This window comes from Terrapene carolina, unplaced genomic scaffold, assembly GCF_002925995.2.
Source record: "Terrapene carolina triunguis isolate 2854851 unplaced genomic scaffold, T_m_triunguis-2.0 Scaffold247, whole genome shotgun sequence".
NCBI lineage: Eukaryota > Metazoa > Chordata > Testudines > Emydidae > Terrapene > Terrapene triunguis.
The window spans coordinates 17434304-17462133 of record NW_020664598.1 but is presented as its reverse complement, the minus strand read 5'-3'; the positions used below and the strand labels follow the sequence as shown (position 1 = coordinate 17462133).

Below are 27830 nucleotides of genomic sequence, written 5' to 3'. Positions count from 1 at the left end.
CTATAGAAGAGCAGGGTGTTAATTTGTAGTGAATTGTAAATCAGTAATAGCATTAACTACCCCAGAACATATACCTGCCGGGGGCAGGGCCTTATTTTGTAAGAATCAAGGGCTCTTAGGTCTGGAACTCTCTTCCCCTGGGACATAGCGATTGGCTGAGTTATGCATTTAAAAAAGGCTTGAAAAACACTTCCTGAAAGTGTGTTTTGGGGTTGTGGGGCTTTTTGTTTTGTATAACCATCGTATTGGATAGTGTTTGAATAGGCTTTCCATTTGCATTGTGATAGCTGTAACTGTTCAGATCTCAAAGCCCTTTCCCCAGGGCGTTTAAACAAAAAAATCAAGTCTTGCATGCGGTCTCACTCCTTCACCTTTCATTCCAAAGGCCCGCTTTGGCATTGTGTCTTTATTGCTGCCTTGTCTCCCCTTTTTTCTCACTGAAATGGCTTCTACCTTTGCCAGACACACCTCCACTAGGGGATTAGCTTGTGGGCCCTTTATCTACCAATTCTAATTTGACAATATAGTTCTAGTAAGAATTAGTCTTAGATAATCAACTTATTCCTTTCTGAAATTCACATGTATATGCCCCAAGGATCTTCATCTCCTAGTGATTACTTAGGGATACCAAGCAAGTCCAAAGAACTTTCACTCAAAATGTTTCACTTTCATCATTCTCTTTTTTATAAGACACAAATGGCCAGACCCTCAGTGTACATCTACTGAAGAAAGTGGCACCATGATGATTCATACTAGCCAAGGGTCTCCTCCCACAAAACAAGTGGGCATCACATTCCAGGTTTCAAGAGTTTTGCAAATAGGCCCAGGTCCTCAAGTGTACTTAGATGCTTAATGCCCACTGAAACTTATGTGAGTTAAGTGCCTAAATACCTTTCAGCTGGCCTCTGAGTCCTGGTGAGCAATACAGATTGCAAGCATACTAGGAACTCAAAAGCATCATCAACTCCACCAGTTTCCAGCACAGGGATTCCTACTAAGTACAAACCTGACCCTGAAGGGAAGTTCTGCCAATCAAGCACTGAGCCAACTGTACCTGTCTAGACACTGAATCCTTTCCCTGACCCACTTTTTTCTTCTAAAGTTCAATAAGAGTTTCCCTTGTTTCAGAGCAGAGAATTCTCTTTCAGTCTCTTTTCCGGTAAGCTTGCTTAAAATGAACCATGCACTGGCTGTGCTGTGTCAGGAAATCTCATTACAGGGCAGAGTTCAAACAAATCCAGAAGAAAAATGCTTTATTTTTCTAAATAAGTCTAAATTTATTCATTACCCTAGTAAAAAAAAAAGTTTGGATTACAAGTGTATGGACAGTATAAAAAAGTACAAAACAGGTTCCATAGATTTCTAATACATTAATACAAAGTGCATGACTACAGACAGTTCATCTTGCATTACTACAGGGAAAGGAAGAGATGGGAGGAGGAGGGGAAGCAGTCTATGGTTGAAGTCTAGCAATAAATAAATAAATACAGAAGTAGAGATGATCCACATTATAGCACATCCTACCACCAGTACTGCAGCCATACGTATAGAAAATCATTGAGACTAACTCAGATGTAAGTTGGTGTGTAGATACAGCTGGCTGAGACTCTTGCATGAGTCTTTGGAGACAGACTTAGCAAAGCAGCCATTCTAACTATCCATTTGATTGCAGGTGAAGGTACACTAGGTAGTTTTATCCTCCCTTTAGAATTTAGTCAATGTGTTTACAAAAAACAAACAAAACAAAGAAAACAAAGAGGGGGACTAAAACAAATCTCCATTTTCCCTGACATCCCACTAAGAAATTTTATTTATTTAATAGAAGGGAAAAACAAGAAACCAAAACCCAACACTACTAACTTTCTGCTTTGAGGGTGAGGGAGGATGGGGGAAAAAATATCTTTCTGTAGCTCTCTTTTCATCCCCTGATTGTTTGCCTTTCAGAAAGTGAGCTTGCATTGAAATTTGCCTACAAAACCAACCCTCAGTCTTCCCACCAAAATTTAATAGTAAAGACAAACAGAAGAAAACTCAAGTTTCTAGCAGCCCATTGCAGAATACCCCCAATTAAAGTAAAAAGTGTCCACTTCCCACATTGTGTAAGTTAAATCTTCATAAAGGTAACATGAAACAACCAGGAGCTAAAACTGCAGCACACTCATCGAGAAAGCTGTTTTTACCCTAAAGACAAAGCCGGAGCATAAAGGAATGCCACAATCATTTGCACACAAGTTTTTACCAGGCATGTGCCTAGGATTTGTTTTGCCAACAACACACTCGCAGGGTGTGACTGCAGCTCATGGACGTACCCAGCTAGCTTTGCTCTAGCTAACTCGGGTACCAATAGCAGTGTAGCCATGGCAGCATGGGCTTCAGCGAGGGCTGTACAAGGCTGCCCAGGATCCGTGGTAATTACTCAGTTGGACAGCCCTGTGGAGTCACGCTGCCACAACTTCACTGCTCTGGGAGCAGAGCTAGCTGGATTAAATCACGCCCTGGGATTGCAGTATCAACATGCGTAAAGTTCACAAGACTGGAAGGGTCCATAACAGGAATTGTAACTCCATTGAATTTCATGCTTGGATTGTTTGGTTTCAATTCCTGGGACAGAATGCTGGCCCCCCCACACTACGGTTTTGTTCTGGGTCATGTTCAAAACCAGGAAGGGGCCTAGAAATGGCAGAAAATTTATGAGATCATCCTGTGAGAATTCAACGATTTCAACCCCGAATCTACACCTAACCTGGACCCCAGGCGGCCTCCATGGTTCATCTCTCAATCTAATCACATGCCAGTACTGCACAAGCCCCAGTGCTTGCTTTTCGGTTGCCATTTATTGGTTTACTGGTCACTTGTACTCAGTTCTTAACTGGGAGGGTCTCTACAGGTGTCTAGACAGAGTGTGCCTTCCTTCTCCACTCTTCTTGAATATTCAACATTTAGGTCTTCTTGCACTAGCATTGTTCACATTATTGGTGTCTGCCATTACCTGGCCTTGCCATACAGGAATGATGAAACTATGTCTTGGTTAAAATGTCAGTAGTACAGGTTTAGCTCTCCACACCTTTTAAAATACATACAAATGAAAATATTGTAAAGAGTTAAAAACTTCTATGTATAAGTCCATGTCACTGAATCACACATATCAAATGAAATATTTTCTCTGTTGGGGAGGGGGTTTATCAACTTAAAAAATGCCAAACAACCACTGCTTCTCTCAGTACAGAAATATTAACTACATACACTTTATTATACAAGAAAACCCACCCTCAAAAGTTCGTTCATGGAAGGGATAGGTAGGGGAAAGAAACAAAAAACCCTTAAAGACAACCTTGCAGCAGCATTCAGCTTTGCTAAGTGTTCCATGGTATCTTAAATATTATGTAGTATTTCTGAAAAAAGATACAAACCGGCTTGAGCGTTTGTGGAATTGTAGCAGTAAAAACACCAAAACAGTTCTAAGGAATAGTCTTTTGGCAGCATAGCAGGTGTCCATAGCGAACAAAGGGTCACTTTCTAGCATTTTCCACACAATAAGAGGCTCCGTATACACCTTCCTTCAGTTAGCCAAGGAAGTCACCATTCTTCCTGGTTGGAGATGGCTGGAGATTGGGGTCCCTGTTGTTCAGGCTTCTCAGTGGCTGACTTCTTATTGCTACAGCAAGGTTTGAAGAGATGAGTGTCTATAAGGACTTCCCCGAAACGCCCTTTGTAAATTATTCCACAGCAAACTTTTTGCCTAGGGGAAGGAAAGGGTGGGGTAGGAAGAGAGATGCAGACACTATTTTAGATACAAAACATACATATACACCCAGAAGTAAGTTACAGAAATACAAAGTTAATGTAATAGGACCAGGACACGACAGTTTACAACCTCCAGGGCCATTTGAATATCATGGTGATAAGCATTTTTACGGGGCCTAAGAGATTCGGATCCATTTCAGTTCTGGGGGAAGTTTCCTTCCATCATAAAACAAAACAACAACAAGGGGGGAGGGAGGGGAGAATTACAAGCACAAAGTAAAAAGCCCACTAAGAAAAACAAACAAAATCATGAGTGCGAAATACACTAGACTGCTTAAAAAAACAAAAACAAAAAAACCACACACACCTCAGCCTAAGTGTAGGTCTACCACTTTGCTACCTCAAGTAGCGACACAAACACAGCTGCTCTATGCCGAACTGTATTTGACTAAATGTACCTGTAAGAAGCCAACTTAAAGAACATAAAAATGGCCATACTGGGTCAGACCAAAGGTCCATCTAGCCCAGTATCCTGTCTTCCAACAGTGGCCAATGCCAGGTGCCCCAGAGGGAATGAACAGAACAGGTAATCATCAAGTGATCCATCCTCTGTCGCCCATTCCCAGCTTCTGGCAAACAGAGGCTAAGGACACCATCCCTGTTCATGCTGGCTAATAGCCATTGATGGCCCGAGCCTCCATGAATTTAGCTAGGCAATGAAATCACAGCCATTTTAATTTGAAAGGTAGCTGAACAAGGGATTGCTGCATTTACAGTATCTAGTTCATCAGACGATGCGTCTGACGCAGTGGGTATTCACCCACGAAAGCTTATGCTCCAATACTTCTGTTAGTCTATAAGGTGCCACAGGGATCTGTCGCTTTTTACAGATCCAGACTAACACGGCTACCCCTCTGATACATAAAAATCTCTGCAACACTGGGAAAAATGTTACAGTTTCTCCAGCCCCCCAAGTTTCTTCTGACCATGATCATGGGTCAGTTATAAAATGTCTCTCGGTCAACAAGACATTATGAACTAACGGCATCTGACATTAGGTAGGCAGAAACCAAAAGTAACATAAAAGGCAAAACAATTATTTCTCTCCAAGTCCAAATCCATACTTCTGTACTGTTAAATTACTTATGCCACACCCTTAAAATGCCATGCCTGTCACCAGCTGTTTGTGAATGCTGTTTAATTGCTGAGGAAACAGAACAGAAAGCCTTGTAATTCAAATGAATTGCTGGCTGCACAGGTGCGTGTTTGGTTGCTTTTTACCTTTTCCAGTATGTGAGATCTAAAAAGGAGAAGACTGGTGTTCTGCTGGATCCAGGGCTTATCTCAGTGTCGGAGCCATCATCAGACTGGTTACTGTAACAGGGCGACTGAGCTGGGGAGGCACTTGAGGTGGTGCTGTGGGCATCAGAGTCTACAGGGGGGGGGGAAAAAACAGAAGAATCCATTGGGTGTAACTAGCGTCTTTCCTCCCCTCAGACCGTGGAAAAGTCGGATACAAGCAGCACTATTCTGGCCAGTGAGAATATTAAAAAAAAAAAAAAAAACGGCGGGGAAAATTGGTGCTCTCTGTTGGCACTTAAGAGGTTTCAGAGATGATCATTTGTCAACGTTTCATGAAGGACGAGGAGGATCTTGGGGTAAGAGAGCGGGACTCAGAAGGCTCTGGATTCAGTTCCTAGATCCACCACACATTTCTGGTGTGACCCTGGGCAAGTCACTTCAATCTCCTGGGTGAGATCCAGGCCCCACTGCAGTCAGTGGGAAAACTACTGACTTCTCACAGGGCCAGGATTTTGCCCTCTGTGACTCAATTTCCCCATCTGTAAAATGGGGAGAATACTTCCTTCCCATCACCCTGCATTTCTCTTATCTATTTGGACTCTGATCCTGCAAAGACTTGCGCTTATCAATGAGACTACTCACAATGCGCAAAGTTAGGTGTGCAGGTAAGTTTTTGCACAATTTGGGCCTTGGACTGCAAGGGTTGTTTCTGACTGTATCTATACAGTAAATAGCACAATGGGGCTGACATCACGATTGTTGCCTAGAAGTGGCTGAAGTCCATCCTTTGAGACACTTAAAATTACACTACACAAAGCACTAAAGAAAAAAAAAAAAAAATGTGATACCTTAACAAGGTCTTTTCAGTATCTAGCATCTATGAAACTTCTGCCCAAGAAGTTATTTTCTGGGACAGTTGCAAATCACTGAAATCAGGGACTTAAAATAAAAGTGCTTTCTCCCTCAATTCAACTCATCACCTGGCATCTGCAACTTCCCCACCCTGAGCCACCCAGCTCAGATGTACATCATGTCTCCCACCACTCCCACCCCTCAAATAATTCAAAGATGAAAAGGGTTACATAAACAAATATTTTCCTCATAAAAAAAAAAAAAAAAAAAACACAACCCCACACACACAAACACTGACTGTATTGGACAGTATCTAGTTAGGTCAGTTAACAATTAGCTACTTTGGCAATAAACTGCCTTCCTAAAACTCTGTGTCCACTTACTGTGCCGTTTGAATTCCTTTTGCAGTTTGCTGATTTGATTGCTCTTTATTCTGCTTCCAGAGAGAGTTTTCATTTTTTTTGGTTTCAGTGTTGTTTTAAGACTGGGCCCAGCCCTTGCATCCACCACCTGAAATACAGCATGAATACATTTAATTCCCTCTGCCCACAATTCTGTATCAGAACTAGGGCCTGATCTACAGATAGAGCTGCTCTGGTCTAATTAAACATATTTTAAACCAATTTAGTTCACTTGTGCAACTTTGTGTGTTGACACTCATTTCAACTTGGCTTATATCAGGCCTAGGGCATGGCTACACTTGCTAGTTAGAGCGCATTAAAGCAGCCCTGTGCGCTCTAACTCATGACGTATCCACACTGGCCAGGCATGTAAAGCGCCCGGACTCTGCAGCCAGAGCGCTCCTGGTAATCCACCTTGGCGAGTGGAATAACGTTTGATGCGCCCCCCCTGGAGCGCCACAGCACCAGTGTGGACATCCTGGTCTGTTAATGCGCTCTGATCGTCCTCTAGAAGTGTTCCACAATGCCTGTTCTAGCCACTCTGGTCATCACTTTGAACTCTACTGCCCTGCCCTCAGGTGACCAACCGTCAGACCCGCCCTTTAAATTCTCTGGGAATTTTGAAAATCCCCTTCCTGTTTGTTCAGCCAGGAATGGAGTGCTTTCAGCTAATCTTTCCAGGTGACCACACCTCCACGCGCCAGGCGATCCCCAGTATGGAGCAATGGCGAGGTGCTGGACCTCAGTGTTTGGGGGGAGGAAGCTGTCCAGTCCCAGCTGTGCTCCAGCTGTAGGAATTACGATACCTTCGGGCAGATATCAAGGGACATGATGGAAAGGGGCCATGACCGGTACGCACTGCAGCGCAGGGTTAAAGTGAAGGAGCTGCGGAATGCCTACCGCAAAGCCCACGAGGCAAACAACCATTCCAGTGCTGACCCCGCGACTTGCCGTTTCTACAAAGAGCTAGACACGATACAGGGGGGTGACCCCACCTCCATTCCAAGTACCACCATGGACACTTCAGAGCCCAGTTCAACAAGGCAGGAGGAGGAGGAGGAGGAGGAAAGCGGGAGCAAGGGTGCTGAGGAGGAGGAAGACACCCCAGAATCCCTAGATGCATGCAGCCAGGAGCTGTTCTCAAGCCAGGAGGAAGTTAGCCAGTCGCAGCGGCCAGTGCTTGGGGAAGGAGAAACACCAGAGGAGGTTCCTGGTAAGCGGCTTTTATTTTGGGAAGGAAGTTATTCGGTGCAGGCTCTTGGGACGAGAAGGATTAGGGCTGCATGCATGCCTAGATAGGGCGTTGATGTACTCTCTCACATCGCGGTAATCAGCCTCAGTGATCTCTTCAAAGGTCTCATCCAGAAGTTGGGCAATATGCTTGCGCAGATTTCTTGGGAGGGCCACTGTGGTCCTTGTCCCAGTTAGGCTAACATATCTGCACCACTGTGCCGTGAGGGGCAGGGGAACCATTGCTGCACATGGGCCAGGCCAGAAGCCGCACTGAGGAAGACCTTGCTTCCCAGGTCACCCTCAGCAGCGAGATATCATCCAGGACAAACTCATCCTGTGAAAAATGTGGGGAGAGTGCTCAGTATAGGGGCCCCCTGCAGCTGTTGGCTCTCCCCAAGGCACAGAAACCCAGAGGGCAGTACGGCTGTGAAACAATCAGTCCCTGTTGACCCTGTGCTTACTCACCATTTTGGGGCTCCCGTGGGTTGTGCGCGCTCGCTTTGGGATGGGCAAATTATGCTATTGTGTAGACTGTGCTTTCCCTTAAGTACGGGGGAATCATTGCTCTGTTTGGTGTGAACAATGCTGCCTCTGTTAAGTGTTCATTTTGCCTTTACAGATGCAACCTTGAGATCTCAGCTGTCCGTGTTATCCCCGGCCGAAAGACTCCAACGAATTAGGAAGAAGCCAAATAAAAGCAAAGAAGACATGCTGCATGAAGTCATGCAGCAGTCCCTTAATGAAAATCAAAAAGTGCAGGAGTGGCGGGAGAGTTAAAGGAGGATCTGCCAGCAGAATGAGGAGCGCTGGCACAAAAGCGCGGAGCTCTGGCAGCAAAGCACGGAGCGGCTGATAAGCATTATGGAGTGCCAAGCGGACTTGATCCAGACGCTTGTAGCCATGCAGGTGGAGCACTACCGCGCCCCTCTCCCTCCTCTCCCCCTCACAGCCCTTGTCCCAAAACTCTTTCCCTTGTGCCCCCATGTCACCTCCAACCCACTTTTCCCAACATCCAGGTTCTTATCGCCACCAGCTGCCTCCAATACCTGTAGCTTCACCACCCAGCCCTGAAAACTACGACCCTTACCCACTGCACTCAGTCCCCATCACCATGCAGTATAGCCATCCTGAAGTGCAGCACTCGAGACAGGAAGGCAAAGTATGATAACAGGACATATGCAAATCTGTGATTGTACTGTTCCCCACCCCACCCCCTTGCCCTTTGTTTCCCAAGCAGTTGTGTTTCTTTTCAATAAATGGACGTTTTGGCTTTGAAAACATTCTTTATTGCATGAAGTAAAAGATACCTTAGCCAAGGAAAGCAAAAGGCACTGCAAGTCAACGTAGCAAAACAGCTTCCTACTAACATTGGAACCACTGCACTTCACTCCCGTGCAGGGAGCTTTCAGCCTCAAATTGCACCCTCAAGGCATCCCTAATCCTTGCAGCCCCACACAGGGCCCCTCTAATAGCCCTGCTCTCTGGCTGTTCAAATTCAGCCTCCAGGTGTTGAATCTCCGAGTTCCATGCCTGAGTGAATCGTTCACCCTTCCCTTCACAAATGTTATGGAGGGTACAGCACGCGGATATAATCGTGGGGATGTTGTCATCGGCCAGGTCCAGCTTCCCCATACAGAGAGTGCCAGCAGCCCTTTAAATGGCCAAAAGCACACTCCACAGTCATTCTGCACCAGCTCAGCCTGTTGTTGAACCGCTCCTTGCTGCTGTCAAGGCTCCCTGTGTAGGGTTTCATAAGCCATGCCATTAAAGGGTAAGCGGGGTCTCCAAGGATCACAATGGGCATTTCGACTTCCCCTACGGCGATCTTCTAGACTGCGAAAAAAGTCCCGGCTTGCAGCTTCCTGAAAAGGCCAGTGTTCCAAAAGATGCGTGCGTCATGGCCCCTTTCCGGGCCAGCCTGCGTTAATGTCAATGAAACGCCCACAGTGATCCACAAGCCCCTGGAGAACCATAGAGAAATACCCCTTCCAATTAATGTACTCTGAGGCTAGGTGGGCTGGTGCCAGAAGTGGAATATGCATCCCATCTATCGCCCCTCCGCAATTAGGGAAACCCATTTGTGCAAAGCCATCCACAATATCCTGCACGTTACCCAGAGTCCCGGTTCTTCTGAGCAGGATGCGATTAATGGCCCTGCACACTTGCATCAACACGATTCCAACGGTCGACTTTCCCACTCCAAACTGGTTAATGACTGATCAGTAGCTGTCTGGAGTTGCCAGCTTCCAGATTGAGAGCTGCCCTGCCAGTGGAGAAGCGGGTGGCTATTGCAATCTCGAGACCTTATGCCGCAGGGTGGGGGCGAGCTTATCACACTGTCCCAGGAAAGTGGCTTTTCTCATCTGAAAGTTCTGCAGCCACTGCTAGTCATCCCAGACTTGCATGACGATGTGATCCCACCACTCAGTGCTGGTTTCCTGAGACCAAAAGCGGCGTTCCACAGTGGTGAGCATGTACGTGAATGCCACAAGCAATCTCGTGTCGTATGCGTTATTTGAGTCGATATCATCGTCAGAGTCCTCACTGTCAGTTTGGATCTTGAGTAACTCGACTGCCAAATGTGACATGCTGGCAAGACTCATCAGCATACTTCTCAGCAGTTCAGGCTTCATTCCCGCAGACCGAAAGGGAAGACAGTGCGCGCAGTACAAAAAAATGTTGAAAGATGGCGCCAAATGTGGACGGAAGCACAAGGATTGCTGGGATGTGAACCGATGCATCACAGGGCGTTGGGACAGGACCCAGAATGCCCCGCCCCCTTCCCACAACCCACGGTGCCAGAATGGGAAGAGGTGCTCTGTGGGATAGCTGTCCATAATGCACCGCTCCCAATGCCGCTGCAAGTGCTGCAAATGTGGCCACGCCAGTGCGCTTGCCGCTGTCAGTGTGGACAGACTGCAGCGCTTTCCCTAGTGCGGTCTCCAAAGGCTGGTTTAACTCAAAGCGCTCTACATCTGCAAGCGTAGCCATGCCCCTAGTCTACGTGAGAAAGTAAAACTGGTTTAAAACAACAGCTTTAGTTAAACAACTGCAACTTTCTTGTGTATAAAAGGCTTCCAGTTTAGCTTGCACCTTTAATTAAGGCCATTTAAACCAACAGAAGAGTGTCCACACTGGGTTTGCACAGGTTTTTAAATCAATTTACGCTAACTTCTGTGTTTAGGCAAGCCCTAAGCAATGAATGGCAGGTTTAGCTCCCTTGTTGCTGTCAAAAACTCTCCTGGAAAGATTGATGACTAAACCGCACCCCCCCACACACACACAAAACTGGCTCTTTTTTCAACCGCAGGCCCAGAGCAAATTAATATATCAAATCAGAGAGTGGGAATAACTGTGACACAGTCATTTTAAGTATTTCACTAAGCCAAGCTGATTTATATGTTACTTAAGCAAGTCACCTTGCTTGTTCAAAAACTTTCCAAAAAAAAGAATTCATCTTTGGGCTGAGGCCAAGTCTGGAATATTTAGTCTGAAGGGAGGATTCTGGAGAAATTTATGAGCATGTGAAAATGAGGGGGTAAAAAGAGAACTGTCTCCAACAATCACTTGTATCTTGCACACATAAGCCATCTGAAGGCAGGGAATAGCCACACTTCAGAAAGTTCAGAGCAGCTTTTACAGGTGCTGAGGAGTGAAGAGAAAACACTTGATGGTCTCTCTCTAGGGGAGTGGACAGAAGGGGAACATGAATTACAGAGAGGAGAAAAAATAGCCAACTAACGTGATTCCAGTTTTTCTTTGATCCTGCTGGCAGTTTTTTCCATCTTTTCACCAAAAGGACACAAGCATTGCAGATATCTCCTGAGCGGACTTCATGGAGCCTGACAAGAGAAGACCCTGTTTATTATTTAGCCTCTTGTAATCAACCCAATTAATATAAAGAGAGACAATAGATTCTCAGGCAAAGATTTTCCAAAGTGTCCAGTGATTTTTGGTACCTCACTTATTTTGAATGTCCAACTTGAGACACCTTAAAAGTGCTTATCCTACAGAAAGGTGCTCAACACTTTGGAGAATCTTGGCCTAACTGTATTAGAACAAACCTCATCCCTTTAAAAGTTCATTTAAGTAATCCCAGTTGATCTGATGAACACTCCATTCAGCTCTTGAACTTTTCATATAATTTCAAATAAAAGTTCTGACCCTGTAAGAGTTCCATGTGCTGCACTCCTGCTGAACTCTATAGGTGCTCTGTGCACAGCCTAACAACTTGTAAACATTGGCATGAAGACTGCACTGGTTTGCTTTCAATAAGCTTGTTAAAAATGTTTCCCTTACAGTTAAATCTTTTTGGAATGATTGAAAGAAGGAGATAAATTATAGAATTTTTTTTTGGCTAGTTAAGTAAAGGACTTTGAAATACTGTAGAAGTGAATGACATGTCTGGGGGGTTAGATAAGTCATTCTTTGATGACCCAGTGCAAGACTGCAGGTTCTACCTTGCCAAACATACTGAATAAAGCATAAAAAATAAAAGCATATAGCATACTGCAAGCTTCAAAACTCCAGTTTAAATAAAAATGCAATGGACTGTGGCACAGCCTTCCTTTAGCCAAGGTCAGCAGCAAGCAAGCATGCAGATATGTAGCAGCTTTTACATTTAAAAAATAAATAAATAAACAGCAGTCAGTAGAAGTCACTATGAAGACTCATTGGGAAAAATTATTTCTTGACAAAGAGAAATATAAGAAAGGCAAAGAGGCCTGATCCTACAAAGAAACACTCAAGTGAATAATTTTTAACATGTGAGTAGTGCCAGTGTTGCCAATGAGACTAATCGTGTGTAAAACTAATCACAGTCGTAAGTCTTCCCAGGATTGTGGCCTAAAATCTCATGATAGCTAAGCAAACTGGGCTGAGAAGGGGAAGTTGGAGAAATATGAAAGTGGACATTTCTCCAGAATACATACTTTTATGGAAAGTTAGAATCTCAATCTTGTTGCACTAATTGCTATGGCTAATTACAAAGTAAAACACTAAAAAAGTGTTAAATGTAATGAAAGAAATAATTAGGAGCTGTCAAGCAGGAACTCATATCTTTGACAATTTGCAAAAAAGAACAGGAGTACTTGTGACACCTTAGAGACTAACAAATTTATTTGAGCATAAGCTTTCGTGGGCTATAGCCCACTTCTTAGGATCATCCGAAAGCTTATGCTCAAATAAATGTTAGTCTCTAAGGTGCCACAAGTACTCCTGTTCTTTTTGCGGATACAGACTAACACAGCTGCTACTCTGAAATTTGACAATTTGGTGAGGCAAAGTAAGATTGAAAGAGTTTCAAGGGTCTTGTAAGGTAGTTCCAAAATGCTAAAGAGAGTTGTTAAACCTACTGTTTAATTAATTATTTTAAAAATTATACAATGTCCCTCACCAGGGCTTTGAAACTTCTTAATCTCCAATGCTTTTTAATCAGAAAGCTAATTCTTCAGGCTTATTTTACACAGCACTGGGCTGGAAAACTACTATTAAGATAGTGGAGGGGAGGAGTCTACTGAGAGGGGCAACATTCCCACAGATGTTGTTCTGGATAATCCTAACTACTTACAAAACCTGTTTGGACTTTTAAAGATATTTATTAGGGAAGTATTTATTTAGCTATCTAAGGTTTTACAACTCAGGCCTTGGCTACACTCGGGACTTCGGCAGCGCTGTGTAGTGCAAGTGTAGTCGCGCTGCCAGCGCTGCGAGAGAGCTCTTGCAGCACTGTATGTACTCCACCTCTCCGAGGGGAATAGCTTGCAGCGCTGCGAGTGAGCGTGCAGTGCTGCAGGATCTGATTACACTAGCGCTTTACAGCGCTGTACTTGCTGCGCTCGGGGGGGGGGTGATTTTTCACACCTCTGAGCACAGCAAGTTGCAGCACTGTACACCGCCAGTGTAGCCAAGGCCTCAGAAAAACTCCCATAGACCTGATGTCTGCATTCTTTTACACCTTGTACAGCAATTACACCTGAGAAAAGGGAGTGCAAAGTGTTTCCACTCTGATTTGATAGCACTTTGCAATAGAGAACCAGATGGCATAGATCATCAGACGAGGCTGACTAAAGTCAATGGCACGGTGCTAATTTACACCAACTGAGGATCTGGCCCAATGTTGCCTGCCCCTCGTGGTAGAAGTATGAGGAAGCTGAAGACTACACTAGGCCTGATTCTGGTCAGAGCCTTCAGTACCTCGCTTTGAGTGAGGTTGATAACTTTTCATGCTTGGAGACAGAAATCCTGACTAACTAAAATGTAAACCCAATTTTGAATAGCAGGTGATCTTACCCAAAGCAATTCTGGAAGTCTTTTTCATAACGTTTACTATCAGTGAAACGAGAGCTGGAAGACTTTGCTCTGCAGATACAGCAACCCTCTATACTCCGGTACATCTTTGGTTTATGGAAACCAAACATTTTTTCTTCTCTGCTGGAGCCTGTAGAACAAGCAGAAACAGTCATTGTTATCACTTTAAGATACAGCTCAAGGATAATTTAAAGGGAGGAGCAGCTTCATGTGCAACTTTGCAAACTGATGTTACATCACAGTCCAGAACAGACACCACTCGGGGGGAATTGCTAAGGTATGCATGGTCACTATTTCATAGTGCATCTGAGGAGGACAGGTGTTCAGAATAGGCTTACCTTTGTCAAGCACAAATAGTTGATGTCTCTTGCACCCCAAAGCAGAGGGTATTAAGCAAACCCAGACATGTGACAAGGTCACCTACAAAATTGTTTTAACACTTAAGAGCCACTTTAGAAACGACATGGGAGGGGGAGGGGAGGGTTCTTTGTTTGATGCTCAGTGACTCCATAGCAAATATTCAGTTCACAAGTTTTTCCTAACTGCCCATATCGTCAAACTAAGCTGTGGCTCTCTGGTTTGCATACCACAACCAGTAATCCTGAAGTACATTATAGATGCAGTTAATGTGCAATGGAGGTATTTGTTGGCTTCTGGTTAGAAAACAACTTTTTATGTCTAAGTTCAATTTTTGAAGTCCCTGGGGAAAAAAAAACACAACACAATAAAAGGGGAGCTCCAAGATGTTGTTGCCCTCATCCCCCAGTTACTTTCCAGAGTGGAACTGTACTTAGGCCCTGATCTGGCAAAGTACTTAAGAACATGCATGATGACTAAACATTTGAGTAGCTCCATTCCAGTGCTCAAAAGTTACACACATGCTTAAGCTATTATCTGGCTCAGAGCCTTAATGCAAAACAAGTTTTTACAGGCCATCCAAAAATTGTAACTAGTCTATGTCATAAACACTGAGGTACCATTTCAAAAAGAGTTCTTTTAAACCAATAGTGTTATAACTTTGGCTTATACAACCCTGTTTAGTAAGCAAGGTTTGCCCTCTGCTGCTTATCATCAAGGACAAGCAGCAGCCAAACTACACAGAAAAGGAATAGCTGCTTAGTAGGAGGAAGGTTCAACAGACAGGATCTCTCAGCTGGAACAGAAGTCAATGTATAGACCCAAAAAAAGAAAGAGGTGACACAAACAAGACAAGGTCTGATAGTTTGTTTTTTTATCATCAAACCAAGAGACCAGGTGATTACATTGTCAGAGACTCCATCATAATCCAGAAGATTGTTTGGGAGAAACCAGGCAAATTAACAGGTGCTGCTGAAGAGCTGCAAGCTGTCAGCCTAGGCCTAGTGTTAGCTCTCTACACACAGATGAATTTCACCCCCTGTAAGTAGTTCCAGCCCCACATAGGCTCTTAGGGCTCTCTCTTTAAAGAATCTGGAGGAAGACATCGCAGTAGGGTTTAAGCTAACCAACAGCTCTTCTAGACCCCAATGGAGAAGACCAGGATTTGGAGTCTTGTATAAAACAAACACTCTCACCACAAACTGCCTAAACAGTAACTGGATTTTTAGCAGCTTAAACCCAAACAAAATGGTTTATATTTTGGTGTAGTTCATTAAAACCAGTTAATTATTTCTGCTGCAGTAGCACCCCATGCCACCAATCAGACTCAGGTCTCCTCTGTGATAGGTGCTGTACAAACACATAAGAAGACAGAATCTAGGCTCCAAAGAGCTGGGTTTGACAAAACCACTTGCCCATTCATCAGTGGCAAGGGGAAACTCCCTGCCAGGTCTCAGGGACTTCACCAGTTGATCCTACAGAGTCCAAGCATTCATTTTCAACAAAGATGAGGTTTCAAGCCCTTACACTCAGGAGGTAAGTCCTCAAATGTGACTTACAAAGCGTTGCCTTCTTGACTCTGCAGGCAGACAGCCTGAAATTGCCTAAGGCCCAAATCCTGGTTCCTGCTCACAGCCCAAGCCGGCATGCTGAGGAATTCCTCCAGTGTTAGAACAAAAGCAGTCTCCACTGCTCTCTCCACCCAACCCAGCCCATTGCACAGCCATCACTCTAGCCTCAGGGCTGCACTTGGCTTTGAGCCATTCACTCACTTCTGTGAAGGAAGAATAGAAGCAGCTGATCCACCTGCCTTGTCCTCAAATTCTGGTGTGCTGGCAACAGGAGCTCCCCTGGGAGGAGCTGGGCTCTGCCATTCACAGATGTGCACATTGCCAGCGAAGGCTCCCCAAAATCCTACCCCACCACTCCTGAGCCACCCAGGTTGACTGCAAGAGGGCCATCCGCCATCCAGGAGTACTTCGCTGGATTATGGTCTGTGGAAAACTGGACAAGTGACCTGAATGGCGTGTCACGGGTTGGTTAAGCTCAAAACTACTTCTCTGTTCTTGCACAAATAAGTCTCCAGTTGCATTTAGCCAGTTGAAGTACTGGGTAATTTCTGGCAAAGGGAGGAAAATCTGGTTCCACAAAATGTGAGTCAGGAAGCTAAGAAGGGCAGCAAGACAAACACAAATAAAGATTTAGGCTGTCTTCCCACTATGACAATGTAGAGCCAATGGGCATTATACATGTCCAAGTAGGTCCAATTAGTCTCCCCTGATTAACAAAATGCATTGGGGGGGGGGGGGCGGAAGACACACCACACACATGACTCCAGGCACTAAGGAGTTATATATTCTGCATGTCTGCTTATATATTTTGTTACCATTCAATGTGCCCCTTCAAAAGTCTCTTGACAGTATGGTATTTACCAAGCCTTTTGAGATGGCCAGTGAACATATTCACCTGGGAGTATATAACAGTTATTTTAGGTTTTGTTTATGGCAACTCAACGTTTAGCCTCCAGCTTGGTATGCTTCACTTTACAAAGTCTGGTACTAGCTGCTGGTACTTCTGTCCCACTGGTGAACCTAATAACCCATGTAACAAAAACCTTTATCTTTACAGGAGAGGCATGGAACTGGTCTTGGAAATTTGTCTTGATTGTTCACTTGGGGAACATTTGTAAGCTTGAGTCACTAGGAAATGTGGGATGTCTCAGCTACTACCAAGTATTTATACTGTAGTGGGACAAGAATCACCATTTTACAATTAACACTTGAACAAGGATTGGCATCAGATATTTATAGTAAATATTCTGTTGTGGGATTGTTGCTTCCATTCTCACAGGCACAGCCTTTCAGCACCAAATTTCAATAGAAGGAAAAACTAGTGCCATCTGTTTCCCAGCTGATGAATGGACAGCAACAGTATCACCATACGTCATTCTTGGATTGAGAAAAAGTTACTAGAGAAACCACAAGTATAACAGATTTCTCTTTGACATCTGTGTCCAAATGCAGTGTTATAAATGGAAGGCGTCAGTACAGAGTCACATTTAATCCACACAGTTGCCATTTGAAACTATACACTAAACATACTGTCAGCTGATGAATTCAATAGCTAATATAGATCACATTGGAGTTTAAGGGCGCTGACCAGCATTGCTATACTTAAAGCAGTACACTTTTCCATTCTAAGCCGTAATTATGTGCCCAATCATTGCTGACACCTAGTTCCTATCAGAGTGAGGCATGCTTAAAGACTGCATAACTAGGACCTTACAAGATTTATCTTGTAAAGTTTTGTATCTTAAGATCCCAAATCAGAAACCTTGGGTTAGATCTTCAGCTAGTGCAAATCAGCACAGCATCTACACTGGCTGAGGATCTGGCCTTGAACGTGCAGACTGAAATGTATCCATTCTGAATGACAGATATTTGGCTGCTGTAAACGGGTGTAGCTCCTTTAACTTCAGGGGAGTTACATCAGTTTTCACCAGCTGAGGATTTGGCCTATTATATTTAAATCCACTAGATTGCGTCTTTTAAACTACCAGCCACGTGGGAGTCAGAAGGGGACGCTATGCGGCAGGGAATTCCAGCAGAGGCAAGACAGGATTCCTCCTGGATCTCGGGGGGGGGGGGGGAACCACACTTGTACTCTAGGAGCAGTGGTTGAAGTAGACCGAAGCAGGTGTGGGAGCGCTCACTGTACCAGCCACACAGGAAGGGGACCTGCGGGAGTTTCCCCCTTTGCTTTTAGCAAAGAAGATGGAGTTGCACTCCCCCTACTCATCTACTTGAATTCTTGCTCAGCAGCAATTCTGCCACAATCTGAAAGGATGCAGGGTGCACTCTCCTCTGCAATTTTGCCAGTGATCCTGGAGGGATAAGGGGAGTACAGGGCCAACACCCCATCCCCTTTGCTAGTATCATGAGAAACACTTTCAGGAAGCAGAGCCCCTTCTGCCTAACAGATCTGGGGTCAGCCCATGAGATAGGGGAAGGTGGGAAGAAAAGACTCCTTGCACATCTATGCATGGCTGGGCACAAAGTTAGCCTACACCACACAAAGTTATTTCCTCTTTTATGGACTAGGCAGGACAAGAATTGGGGATCAGAGTTCCCTCTGCAAAAGTTGATGCTAATACGAACATCTGCATGAGAAGCAGGAACACAGAAATGCTTGCTCTGTGTCAGATGTGCATGAAATCCTCTCAATTTGGAAATAAACCGTGAATCCTGAACTCTAATCTTTCCAAGGGAAGGAGAAGCTAACTTTCAGGGATTTATTGTTCAGTTGGTTGCTTTCTAAAAAAAATGGGGAAGGGTGGCTATTTCCTTTTGCCTTTCCAGATTCCTTCTGCATTCTTCCTGACCACCGAGGTTGGAGGGAAAAATACCTCCAAAAGAGAAAAGAAACTCAAAGACGTATATAATTCTATTTTTATACCTAAACAAACAAAAAGAAACATACACCTGAAATTTGTGACACTTGCAGAGAAACATTCCATGGCTGTTTCACAAAGAAAGCAGCTTATCTGAAAAGCAGAGGATGGCATTCCAAACACTCAGCACCTGCTCGATTCCTGCCTCCCTGCTCCAGCCCTGAACTCGTTCACCCTTTGCGCAGCCCAAATTCTTCCCTTGGAAGGGCAGAGCGGAGTAAGAAGGAACCATGCTGCTAACCTGATTTCTTCCTCTGACCCACAACAATGGTCTAGCTTCTTGGCTGGTGTAAAGCAGCGTAATTGCCCTGAAGTAAGTGGAGTCACACTGGTTGGCACCAGCTGAGGATCTGGCCCACACATATTGATGCAGGCTGCTCCTGTCAGCAAAATCTCACAACGCTGATTTTTACTGCACATGGATAAAGCAGAGAAATATCCAAGAGTATTTTCTTAAAAGACACTGAAATAAAGGAAAGACCATAAGCCCTGGAATGCACACCTGCACATGAGAACAATGACTTCTTCCAAGACAGCCTATGCCATGAGCGGAGTTGCCAGTCTCCCTAGTAAACACTTCAGGCCTCTCCCTTGGCTGGAATAAACTGGTATAGTCCCACTGAAATCAATGGCATTATGTCAATTTTCACCAGCTGAAGATCTGCCTTTGAATCTTTGATAAAGAAATCACTCACCCCAAAAGGGTGTGTCGTCCAAAAGGAGACCTTCACTACAGAGTTATAAAGTTAAAACTGGGCCTTAACCAATTGTATTTTAATGTGTCTGAAGTGGAAAGGCTCCAAGGAAATAAACAAGAAAACTAGTGTCAACTAAAAATGCTACTTTCATCTTCACATAAAGAGAGATACCAGTGTAAAAGTGTTCCAGTGCAAAATGAGGAGACTAGGATCTGAAGTGTGCAACCTTGAAACTCCATACACACACACACACACACACACACACACACACACACTCTCTTAATATCTGCCCACCTACCTACTCACCACACCTCCCAAAAAAACAAAAACAAAAAACCCACAATATGTGTTGGTGAAAAGATCAAGAAATATTTCGAGGGTATTCTGCAGTCAGTACTGTATCGGCACTTTATAATGAAACTTCACCCTGTGAAAGTTGTACTTTATGATCAATGTGGCCCAGGGAAAGTTAAAACTAGATCACCTGGAATGTTTTTACCTCCAAGAACATGTATGCTAACTCCTGTGCAGCTAGTCCTCTGCAACAATGCCGTGCTTGTGAGGTTTCACAGAACTCAATGAAACTTTAACATGTACCAAATACAAATGGCAGACCAACGGCCCGGTCATGAAATTAGAATGGTTGACATTTATTTACGGTGGTTGAGCCACTTGTAGTATACTAGCTATGTCAAAACTATTATGGGTAAAATTTTTCAAAAAAGTCACCTAGATGTCTCCATCTCATTGATTTTCAGTGGGACACAGGCACTTAAATTATTTAGGCCATTTTGAAAATGCAACTTAGTGCCTAACTCACTTTGGTGAGTTTGTAAAAAGTTGCCACTACAGGAAAGCTGGCGTGTGCTGGGCAAAGAACAAAAACAACAGGATTTTCAGAGGGGAAAAAAATGTGGTGGTGGGGGTGTTCCATCTGCAGCCGTTCCAACTTGAGCCATGATCTTATCACCTCCTATAACCTAACCAGGGTCAGATCCAGTCAACCCTTGAATGGGAGATCTCCAAGGAAAACATGCGGTACTGTATGAGTGGTGCTGGTGATTCCGTTAGTGAAGCTCATCTGAGTCAGTACCAAACCAATGGCTCAGCACTGTGTCTGGGGCCACGTGCTTTCTGAGGTGCAGTCTTTTACATGAGATTTGAAAATCAGTGTCATGAGCACTTGTGATCGTTAAATATCTCGTGGCTATTTTAGCAGAAGCAGTACACTTTAACAATGAAGATTTTTTTTATTGTGTTAAAAAGTGTAAAGAGCTTTACTTATGATACAAACGCCTTTTTAGTTGAGTAAACTGACCAATTTCCCCCCCCCCCCCCCATTTGGACTTTGAGCTGATAGATCAAACACCAACATATTATCTGGTAATCGGAGAGCCAGTCTTGAGAGTTGTGAAACGGAGTCCTGCCCCTCCATTCCGGTTATCCCCCCAATTTTCAAACCACCTCTTCCAACCACATACTTCTTGTTTCTTCTGGCACCTGTTTTCCAACAGTGAAAAGCCTCACGAACAACTGTTGCTTCAGACTTAAAGGAAACTGGCAATATTAAGAACTATTAATCTCATCCAGTGTAACAATGTGTTAAGTCACAGAGTGCTGATAAAAATGAATGATTATATAGCATATGGGAACCCACCCCCTTGTCTGCCTGCTAACAGTTTGGTGACAGAGGGAGAACTGCTCAGCATCAGCATGTACCATAAAAGGCCCCAGACTGCCACAGTTTTAAAGGTGGTTTTGTTATCTGTTAGTTTGTTTTAATTCACATGAATTTTAGTTACATTTTCACACACAGTCGCCTAGTAAATAACAGACTTTTATCTGTAAAACCCCACAAATGTTAGGCTCCAGGCTCTCAAATGACAGTCATCTGCCAACTAACACTTTGGGGGGGGGGGGGGATTTTCAGAAGTGACAGAGCACAAGTCCCACAGACTTTCAGTGGGAGCTGGGGGGTCTAATGTCTTTAGGTGCTTTTGAAAATTCCACCACTTGTCACCTACGGCCTGATCCTGCACCACTAACTTCAAAAGCAGTTTTGCCATCGGCTTTAACAAGAGGACAATTGGGCCCCATCTATGTGGCAAAGACTGAATCCAGTGCTCTCAGAAGTCAGAGAGAGAAAAATAATATAAAATAAAATAAATAAAAAAGACTCCCATTTACTCCAATGGGCTTTGGATCAGGCCCCAAATCCTGTCAACATTACTGAAGTCAATCAGGAACTTCATGCACCCACTGTACTCTGGATCTCATGAAATCTGCTCAGACTATTTCAAAAACCCATAAGATCTTGTACAGTAGGTCTAGCTACGCACAAGCCACAATACCTCTGCATATGCTCTACATACAGCTTCTCACCTTTCAAAGGGAGCGCTGTATGTAGCAGCACTACCACTGCTTGGGCTGTGCTTGGGGTATAGATAAACAGTAAGCTCCATGGGTGTTATCTTATAACTGTTCACCAGCACTCAATTAAAGGAAAAGAAAAAACACATTTCTGACTATAGTTTTTAGTATACTCTTTGGCTCCTGCTGTGGATGCTAAACACTTGAGCAATTTTGAAAGTCTGGCCTCATAACATTTAATGGTTCTTCTCCCCCACTCCCCAGATATTTACTGGAAATGCACCTAGAAACTATTTGAAAGACATTCTATAAATGCAAAAACAACATACATACAAGTCTGAGATCAGGCCACTCATATTGCATATGTAATAAACTCGCTTACAACTATCTTCCAACACTTCATATATCAGCTGATTTACACTGTTTAAAATCCTCAAAGCAATTGGATCATGTTATGGATCAACTGCTTGCCAAACTATGTTAAATAAGTGAAACTACAGCGTTTTCTTCATTTGCAGTCATAACAAATACCACCTAATTTGCACCCAGAGGACTGCCGATCTATAGAGGAAAAATCTAGGTGTCGGGGGGGGGGGGGGGGGAAAAAAGAGAGAGAATATATGTAGGGGCAATGACAACAAAACACTCCCCACAGAGAGTGAGACAGTCAGGGGAAGCTTTGGATACAGAAGGAATTCAGGATTTAGTCACTGCTTACTACCAGTGTACTGTTCTGAACTGTACAGCAAAAAAGGTAAACAAGAAGAGCCATGACAGAAATCCCTTCAGTAATACAACTGGGGGATGAACATACTAAGAAAAGAAGATAGACATTTATGCCAAATGACATAAGTAGGTTTGTCTGGAAAGGCTACCGCCTGTCCAAGTTATTAACACACTTTTTTGTAATTTTTTGTATTAAATCAGTTTAATTTGAAGTTCTGTTTCAGCTTTTAACCCACAACTAAACTGGTAACCACCTGAAGATATTTGTAATGGGCATGATAACAAAGTGGGGTATCACAAAAAAGGAGTTCTACAGTTATTTTTCTGCCTAAAAAAACCCCTTGCAGTAAAGAGACACTCCAAATCTGATGATAGAACACATAGGTGGCAAAATGGAAAACTATGTAGTTATTGGACCAACACTGCCAGTTAACACAGAATACTGAAACTCATAATTTGAAGAGGACTTAGCCTCAAAATTTGACCAAAAAAACAAAAACAAAACAAAAACAAAACACCCCCAAAAAACAAAATTCTTCATCAGGACTGAAATCCTAGTTCCACTGAAGTCAATGGCAGACCTCCCACTGATCTCACAGAGGCCAGGATTTCACTGCAGATGTTTTATCTGCAGCCTGCCTACCAAAAGGAACACCCAGGCAAAGTTTTGTCTTTCATCCATGCCCCAACCAGGGAGAAACTAGAGTTAAGGTGAAAGGGGGGGGGGGAGAATATCAGCAGGACATTCAGCACCAGTGCACAGCAGCTCTCTACAAGCACTGCCTGCTGGAACAAAGACCAGCCACCCCCAGTCACCTCAGCAAGGACGACCTACTTTTCAAAGAGGCCATGATGATCAGGTAGACAACAAACATGAGGGTCACAGGCACACACTGGCATAGGAATCCCCAGCGTGACCAAGTCCTTTTCAGAGGTAAACAAGAGGATTTTAAAAAAGGAGAAAATCAAGTGTGCTAAGGGAAGAGACGTCTGTTCCTCAGAGCACATTGCAAAACACAATCACTGTCACGAGGACTCAGCGAAAATGCCTAGGCTTGCCATTTAATAAGGGAGAGGCACCATTCAGAACTATTCAGGACGGGCAAAATTTAACGCAGGAGCCATTAGAAACACAGGAGAGTCCCTAGTAGGCAAGCACGGAAACTAGAATCAGACCCCAGCAACGTTTGCTGGATATTTAAACAGGCAGCCCCAACCTTTTAACTCTTTATCTGCAAAGTCGGTAAATGCAATTTAAATTATGCTTTAAAAGCAAAATCTTCCCTCCCCCAGGACTAGCAGTGTTTGGAGGCAGGGAGCGGGGGGAAGGATTGCTATGGCAAAGCGGTTTGGGAAAGGGGACATTTCCACGAGCCAGCTCCTAATCTCCCGAGTGCTGGCTGCAGTCTAGGTGGGGAGAAATCGGGTCACAGTCGCCGGCACTGATTTTCCGAAGCCAGCCACACACACGCACGGAAAAGTGACACGTAAGATGCAGTCACGCACTTTCCTCTCTCACGCTACTTTGCTGCGGTCTTCCACGGCGCGGGCTGCGTGGAAAAGATGCATTAGCGGCTGCGCCCTTAGCAAGGGAAAGGTGCGTGACGGCAGCGGGCAAGATTGCACCCGCCGGCCAAGCCCCCGAGTGAAAGTTACTCCACAGCGTTTTCTGCCAGAACAAAAGGGGCGAAAACGCCCCCCCCCCCCCCCGCGCGCGCCACCATCTAGCTCGACAGCACTTCCTGAATATTGCACCCTCGCACACACAAGCATAGAGCTCGTGGTGCCCAACAGGGCCCTTCACTCACCTCATCCTACACTGAGCTGCTGCCGCTTGCTGCTACTGAGAGGCTGGAGCTGGTTCCTCATGGCTTCACCCTGACGTAATTCAAACATGGCAACAGTTCGACTTCAAAGGGAAACCTACAGACCTCCCATAAACACACGCACACACAGCCGAGGAACCGCTGCAAAGAGCCCTTTAAAGCGTCCGCACCAACCCCCAGCATTAAGCAGCGTTCGGTACCGGCGCAGCGGCAATTCCATGCTTGGAATAATCTGCAGTTTTTACACAGAAAAGTGAAAGGCGCTTCCTCTCCTGCAGGCTTTTAGACACACAAACACGCCGCCTCCTCCCTGCACACAGCATGGGAACCTTACCGGAGCGTGCGTGCACCTAAACTTTAACTCCCCCAAAAGTCTTCCAGACACAAAAAGTCAAGCTCAAAACTTCCCCAAGACACGAATCTGTCGCATCAATCCCCCCCCTAACTCCCCCGCCAGCCGTCCTCTCCCTGTTGTTTAATAACAGTCCGTGTTTCGGTGAGCAGACTGGATTGCAGACACGCAGTTGTAGAGCTAGCACTGCCTGCAGCACATGCAAGCCCTTTGTTTTCCTTTCAGCCTGGTTTTGCCTACGTGCGGTATCAAGGATATGTCGACTGTTTTGCGAAATGCATCAAGAGATTTAAAGATCGTGCTAACTAGTAAGATTCCTGATCGACCAGAAAAAACAAGCCCCCACGAAATGGAGACTGTAACTACAAGTTAAACTTCGTTGCGTTCTACATGGAAACAGTTTAACTACAAAGAGGAGACAAGAAAAGCAGTTACTTTCACTCGCACTCTGCTTTGAAAGTGGTAGGACGCCATCACCATAAAGTCACACTGTCCTGACGCTAAGAGGACACCACTCTGATCGATAACAAGGCATTTGCAATAGAAAAGGTTAAAAACTAAAGCAAGCCTGCAACCTGCGCACCTAGTAGCACGTGTCATGTCAGATTGCACACACACAATTTCTGTCCATTTCAGGTCACTTGAATGCTAAATCCGACATCCCTTCTAAAAACAAGCCAAGTCAAGATAACAATTTCCCCATTCCTCTCCCCCGACAAAAAAAGAGAGAAAACGTACATTGACACTGCAATGATTGCCTCCTGCCACTCACGACGCAACAACTTCTGTGCGCTCAAAAATAAAGCTACAGGTGTATAATTAGTAACATAAATGTACAAGGTCCCGGAGAACGTTCGAAAATGGAACTTTTCTCTCGTAACTATTCCAAAGCCCAAACGGGTTCTGGAATCCCGAGCGATTTAGGCGTCCGGATTCCTTCTTTTTCTCGTTATCACATCCGCATCTCTCGCCCAAGCTGAGCAAATAATGCCAAACCGCGTGCATACAGTAACGGGCCGCAACAGACCTGGGAAGCAGCACCAACAGGCCAAGCTAATCTCAGCCCCACTGACTCCCCCACCCCAAATAAACCAAACAAGCCCACGTTCTTCTTTCAAAATCACTTAACTTGAATTTACAAACTGGAAGGAACATTACATCTTCCAGCTTCCACCTCATTACAAAGAGCACTCGAGCCACTCAAAACATTCACTAAGCGACGGTTTGATACACTCCCCCTTACTACGGCTCCTGGAAGAATGTCCCTTAAACTGATATTTCCCGGGAACACCTTGAACTGGGCACACAGTTTCTCTAACCAACAGAATTGCCTGGGATCACTTTTCCAGTGATATCTTCAGGAATTAACTCGCCCTCTCTTTGGAAGAGAACATTTTGATTTCACTTTAAGAAAGTCCCAGTACGAAGCTGGATCTGGAACAATGCAATCGGCATGTTCACTGCACTGTTAGCTTTTGAAATAATAGTTCTCAAGTTATTCTTTCAAAAAATGAACGAAAAATCGATGCCGCACACAGGGCAGTGGGTGTCAAAACTGTTTCGGACAGGAAAGTGTTTTCCCTGCAGCAAAAGGCCGCCTCCAAAAATAACTTGTTTCATTGACTAGAACGGCTGATTGGTTTCAGGTTTTTTGCTTTTATCAAAGAGGGTTTCTCACTTTTTGGTTTAGTAAAAAAAATTCACAAGTGGAGAAAAACATGAAATCACTTACCTCTGAACTGCAGCCCCCAACAAATCAATAGCGTGGTGTGTTGTGTGCGATGAGCTCCCCCCTCCTCTACGGAGTGCGCAACCTCGTTGTGTAGCTCCCCGGGTCTTCATGCAACTGCTCCTAGAGTCAATTCTCATTTGCATAGCTCGCTTTCCTCCCCCTCTCTCTGCGCAAGCGTCGTTCCCACGACTCAATTCTACTCAATCGAGTTCTTTTGCATACGCGCCCCATTGTCCTTTTAAGGGAGAAAGGCCCGCGCGGGAAGCCTGGGAGGAGGGGGTGGTGCGGCCCATTGTGACGGTAGCGATGACTTCACACAAACAACCCACTCCCCGCCCCCTCTCAATGGAGTAGGAGGAGATTGTAGCAAATGGAATCACAACAATGAGTGCTGCTGCTGCTGTTGTGCAGTACCTGGTGGGGGGAACGGTGCCAGGTGCTGCAAATCTTTCCTTTGCAAGTTACTTAGGAGACCGTCTGCCAAATGTCACGCTCACTCACGACTCACTTCAGGGTGGGTTTTTGTGTTTGTGGGGTAAAAGAATCTCACTGCTGCCTGTGCGGGAGGATTTTGCTTATCTTTCAAGTGAAATACTTGGGATTGCCGAGGCTCTGTGGATACCTGCCTACAATGAGAAACTGAAAAGCCTGAGGTTTTCCCCTTGAGGAACCAGCCACCACTACTACCCCTTGGCTGGCTACTCCCAGTTTGCTCACTATCCTTTGAAAAAGAATTGACGTCAGAACTTTTTGAACGGTCTAAAACAATACCTGCCCCTTTTTTTAAAAAGGACAATAGTGAGGTCTGTCCCCTTTGGGCCTGGCTAGACAGGAACTCAGCTGTCTTCTTGCACCTCTGGCCCAGGGTTCCCAAACTTTTGTGCAAAATGGACCACATTTTAATAGAGATTGTTACAAGCAATTGCTTACATTAGAAAGTAATCATAGGAAAGTTAAGTAAATACTCTGTGATCACTTGGTTTTCTCAGATCCACACTTTGGGAACCTCTGCTTTAGTCTATTTCACATTTGGATCTGGATACATCCTCTGCCCAGCACCTGTAACCTCAGCACCACTACCAAAAGTCCAAGATTTTGGAGACAGTTTTGAGAAATTCCCCACATGCCAAAATCTCAGTCCAAAAGTCGGAAGTTGGTAAGGTCTGGCAGTAGGTTTGTTCTGGCTCCAACTTCCGTGATAAACATTCTGGGGAATTTAGAGGTTTGGCTTCCATTAAAAGCCATGGTCTTTGTCAGACAGGTGAGCCCATGGCTGAGACAGATTCGACAAAAGGACTCCATTCCTTCATGGCTTTTACTACAAATGTGGCTTTACAATTGTCCAGTTGTTGTTATTATTACTTGTATCATAGAGCCCTAGTCATAGCACAGGAGTGTGAAGTTTTTAATGGGTTTAAACTATTAGTAAATAATTATTATATGGCTTAAAGCTTTTTTGGTAAAATAATAGATATTTT

The 27830-nt window shown here is 44.5% G+C and overlaps 1 protein-coding gene across 1 annotated transcript; it reads right to left on the bottom strand.

The window, feature by feature from the left end:
* Positions 1-1745: 1745 nt before the first annotated feature.
* SINHCAF (SIN3-HDAC complex associated factor) lies at positions 1746-26502 on the bottom strand. The gene is made up of 6 exons (XM_024202595.3): positions 26353-26502; positions 13824-13971; positions 11275-11374; positions 6282-6408; positions 5026-5176; positions 1746-3739 (listed from the first exon to the last, which is right to left on the bottom strand). Exons 2-6 carry the CDS (start codon positions 13949-13951, stop codon positions 3577-3579), a joined length of 669 nt encoding a protein of 222 aa, XP_024058363.1. The 5' UTR covers positions 13952-13971; positions 26353-26502; the 3' UTR covers positions 1746-3576.
* Between the last annotated feature and the right edge of the window lie 1328 nt (positions 26503-27830).

Excerpts from the sequence above, each read along its gene's own strand:
- SINHCAF (XM_024202595.3), bottom strand. The coding sequence starts at position 13,951 with ATGTTTGGTTTCCATAAACCAAAGATGTACCGGAGTATAGAGGGTTGC. Across the intron at positions 11,375-13,823 it reads GACTTCCAGAATTGCTTTGG|GCTCCATGAAGTCCGCTCAG; the intron begins GTAAGATCACCT and ends TTCTCTTGTCAG. Across the intron at positions 6,409-11,274 it reads CAAAGAAAAACTGGAATCAC|GTGGTGGATGCAAGGGCTGG; the intron begins GTTAGTTGGCTA and ends GCTGTATTTCAG.